The 4037-nt window shown below is 58.7% G+C and overlaps 1 protein-coding gene across 1 annotated transcript in view; it reads left to right on the top strand.

Annotated features, from left to right (window-relative positions):
- NCOR2 (nuclear receptor corepressor 2) overlaps nt 1-4037 on the top strand; it is a 205428-nt gene that overhangs the window by 194819 nt on the left and 6572 nt on the right. Inside the window, 5 exon segments of the mRNA XM_010841409.1 lie at nt 5-40; nt 209-354; nt 843-1036; nt 1893-2042; nt 2664-2809. Of these exon segments, the coding sequence (XP_010839711.1) occupies nt 5-40; nt 209-354; nt 843-1036; nt 1893-2042; nt 2664-2809 (672 nt within the window).

A 4037-nucleotide genomic window follows, 5' to 3' on the forward strand; every position in this document is an offset into this window, starting at 1 on the left:
AAGCGCCCCCGGGAGGGAGCCCTGCGGCATAAGCAGCCAGGTGGGGTCCTGCCCCACACAGATGGGGAAGCCAAGGCACTCGGAGGTGGTGGAGTCAGCCCCGTGTCTCAGCTCAAAGGGCGGAGCTGGGATCTGAGGACGGCAGCCCCGGGGGGCACCGGCCTTGCCCACCCCGGCCACGCCCTGACCAGCCCTGCTCTGCCCGCAGGCCCAGGAAAGCTCAGCGGCGAGGCGGCACACCTCCCACACCTGCGGCCGCTGCCCGAGAACCAGCCCTCGTCCAGCCCGCTGCTCCAGACCACCCCAGGGGTCAAAGGTCACCAGCGGGTCGTCACCCTGGCACAGCACATCAGTGTAACTACCCCACCTCGTCATTGCCTTTGCACCTGGGGTGGGACTAGGTCCTGAGAAAGGGAGGGGAGGAGGGTCCACACGTCCTCTGACAGGTAAACTGAGTCCTGGGTAGGGGTGGGGGGCGAACCAGGGATCTGGGGGTTGGCAAGGGCATGTCATGCCGGGGGTCCCAGAGTCGTCTCCAACTCAGGTGTCCCTCCTCCTCCACTGATGGGGCGTCAGGTGCACAAGCCCATCCACGATCCATACCTCACACACGCTGGCCAGTTGAATCTGACCCATCTTGGGCCCAGGTGGGGACTTCGGGCCTCACCCCATGCACCTGGGGGCATTGAGCTGCTATAAACAGGCTCAAAGCTCCTGGGGAGCCGAGGACCACGCCCCAGGGTTCTACCCCCAACGCTAGCTCAGCCCTCACCCCATCTGGAAGGTTCTGGCAGCTGGCTGGCACCTGACCGTTCATGTCTCCTCTGATCCTTGGCCTGCAGGAGGTCATCACGCAGGACTACACGCGGCACCACCCGCAGCAGCTCAGCGCGCCCCTCCCCGCCCCCCTCTACTCCTTTCCCGGAGCCAGCTGCCCTGTCCTGGACCTTCGCCGCCCGCCCAGCGACCTCTACCTCCCACCCCCGGACCACGGCACCCAGGCCCGTGGCTCACCCCACAGTGAAGGGGGCAAGAGGTGAGCAGGGGTGGGAGACAGGGTGCCCCTTGCCAGTCCCCACCGAGGAGCTTCGTTAGGTGTCTGCTGCGGGAAGGGTGAAGCTAAGGGAGGTTGGGGAGTTGGCTCAAGGTCACAGAGCAGCTGGACCCCTAGCTGATATGTATACCACACTCTGTGGGGGTTCCAGGCACCAAGCTAAACCCTTCACACACGCCAACCAGGATCCTCACCACAGCCTCAGGAAGTATAGGCAGTGTTACCCCATTTCACAGATGAAGAAACTGAGGCATGGAGCAGTGAACTCACTTGCCCACAGGGACGCAGCCAGTAAGTGGCAGAGCTGGGATTCGAAGCAGAGCTGTGTGATGTGAGAGCAGCCTCCTAACAGGCACCCATGCACTTCACACTCCTGGTTACCCCAAGGGGCCCCTGGTCGGAGAGAAGAGGGAAGGGCCCCCCTGAGGGCCCTCCATTAGGATGAGGGAGCCACTCCGGGTAGCACACAGAGGAAAGGAGATGGCAGGATGTCCTTGGGGGAGCAATGGGGTCCCTGGCGTGGGGGAGCAGCAGGCGTTCAACAAAGTGCCCCCCATGGGCCAAATCCCGCCATAGCCTGTTCTTGCACAGTCCGTGAGCTAAAGACGTTTTTACATTTTTAAAGGATTATTCTTTTTAAATGAAGAAGAATATAGTCGAGACCACAACTGGCCCATCACCCCTGAAATACTTACTATATGGCCCCTTATAGGAAAAGTGTGCTAAGTGCAGGTTTAGAGTGAGGCAGAGCTTGCAGGGGAGTGGAGGGAGGGGTACACCCCCTTCAAGAGAGAGAGCTCAGAGCTCTGACCACCGTTGGGACCCTCTCTCCACCCAGGTCTCCAGAGCCAAGCAAGACATCAGCCCTGGGCAGCGGCGAGGATGGTATCGAACCTGTGTCCCCGCCGGAGGGCATGGTGGAGCCTGGGCATCCGCGGGGCACCATGTACCCGCTGCTGTACCGGGACGGGGAACAGGCGGAGCCCAGGTATCTTCTCGGTGGCCCCTCCCCTTCCTGGGGTGCTCAGGAATACAGCCCTTGCCCACCTGTGGCCTCGGTCCACCGCTGTGCAATTGGGGGCTTGACAAGGGCTTCGGGGTGCAACTGAGGACCTCAGACCTACTGTTAAACAAGGTTGAAACTTGGGAGACCTCCATGACAACTTCCAGAGTCTTGGGCTGGGGTCTCTCAGCTCAGGCTGGGCCCCTGTTGCCGACACTTGAGGATCTGAGATTTAAAGAGCTAAATGTTCTTAACCAAGCCAGGGCCCAGGGTGGGGATGGAGGCAGAGAAAAAAACCCCCTCATCTCAGGGGAAGGTGTGATCTGAGCCTGTTTTGGTTCCACAAGCCCTTTTCTGGGCGTCTGACTGTAGTAGGCAGACAGGTATGGCCCACCAGGACAGCTGGGGTTCTCCAGAGATATCCTGAGCCAAGGATAGAGGATTTCAGGAGACATGGTCCCTAAGAGACCAAGGAAGCAGGCTCGGGGGTGGGAGAAGCATCATTCTGAATTTCTAAGGCAGCTCAGGTGGTAAGTGCCCCGTCATCAAGGGTGTGCAACCTCAGCGCCAAGTGAACTGACCTGTGATGTCTGATTCTTACAACAGGATGGGCTCCAAATCTCCAGGCAACACCAGTCAGCCGCCAGCGTTCTTCAGTAAGCTGACCGAGAGCAACTCGGCCATGGTCAAATCTAAGAAACAGGAGATCAATAAGAAGCTGAACACCCACAACCGGAATGAGCCAGAATACAGTAAGGGGCCCACCTCTCCCCGGGAGCGGGGTGACGGGGGGCAGGATTGGGGACCAGCAGGGCCGGGTGGACCTGCTGACCACCTCTCCCGCTGGCCCGTCACCTCATGTTCAAGGAGCCCAGGGTGGTCTCTCTTTTTGCTGTAGGTATCTGGTGGCACAGAATGCAGTGCCCAGAATGGTGCCCAGCACACAGAGGGCTCTCAGGGAATATTTGCATGAACGGGCCAGTTCACGCTGGGCACCAGCAACTGAGGTCATGCTCATACAAGGGCTCCATGTGTCTGCCACTCACGGTGTTCCTCACATATGTGATTTTCCCCTGTTTGTGTGGTTCCTGGATGTCAGTCCTAGCTCAGCTCCCCACCCCTATTAGCACAGCGCCTGGCCCATAACAGACGCTCAGGAGAACCTGTGAGCCGGTAAACCAATGAATGGAGGGTCCTCACATCCCCAGCTTCAAAGAGCTCTTTAGTCAGGGGGAGTTCGAGGGCCTTGCAGAGCCTTTTCTTCTTCTGGGGCTGGCATCGCAGCCTTTCAGACAGTCCCTGGCCCAGGTTGTTAAGTCCAGAACCTTGTCCAGTGCCGTGCACTGGCCAGCGGATGAGCAGCCCCCGAGAGCTGGCTCAGAATGCAAAATCTCAGATGTCAGGGCCACCTGGCTGTGACCTCTGTCACCCCATTGGTCACCAGGATTGATTTGGCTGACCTGGCTGTCTGGCAGGTGTCCCCTTCCTCCCTCACTGCTGCACGCGTGTGCCTCCCAGAGCCGTGCGCACAGTTAAAGAGGATGACCCCCTCTTTGGTCAAGGGTGGATGAGTCTGTGCTCCCCTCTAGCTGTGCTAGAACCTCCACACAAGCACTCAGAGTCCATTTGTAGGAGAATCCCATGGACAGAGGAGCCTGAAGGGCTGCAGTCCATGGGGTCTCTTGCAAAGAGTCAGATATGACTGAGCAACTTAGCACACACACATAGGGTAGTCAAACTTCCAAAACTCGAGACATAGCCAAGTGAGGTGTTATGTATGGCAGGCTGTCTTTTTTAAAAAGAAATACAGACTCTCAAGTGCTGCCCCAGGTGGTGCTAGTGGTAAAGAATCCACCTGCCAATGCAGGTAGATGTCAAGAGACACCAGTTCAATCCCTGGGTCGGGAAGATCCCTTGGAGGAGGGCATGGCAACCCACTCTAGTATTGTTGCCAGGAGAATCCCATGGACCGAGACTAGG

Source organism: Bison bison, unplaced genomic scaffold (genome assembly GCF_000754665.1).
Source record: "Bison bison bison isolate TAMUID 2011002044 unplaced genomic scaffold, Bison_UMD1.0 scf7180017864160, whole genome shotgun sequence".
NCBI lineage: Eukaryota > Metazoa > Chordata > Mammalia > Artiodactyla > Bovidae > Bison > Bison bison.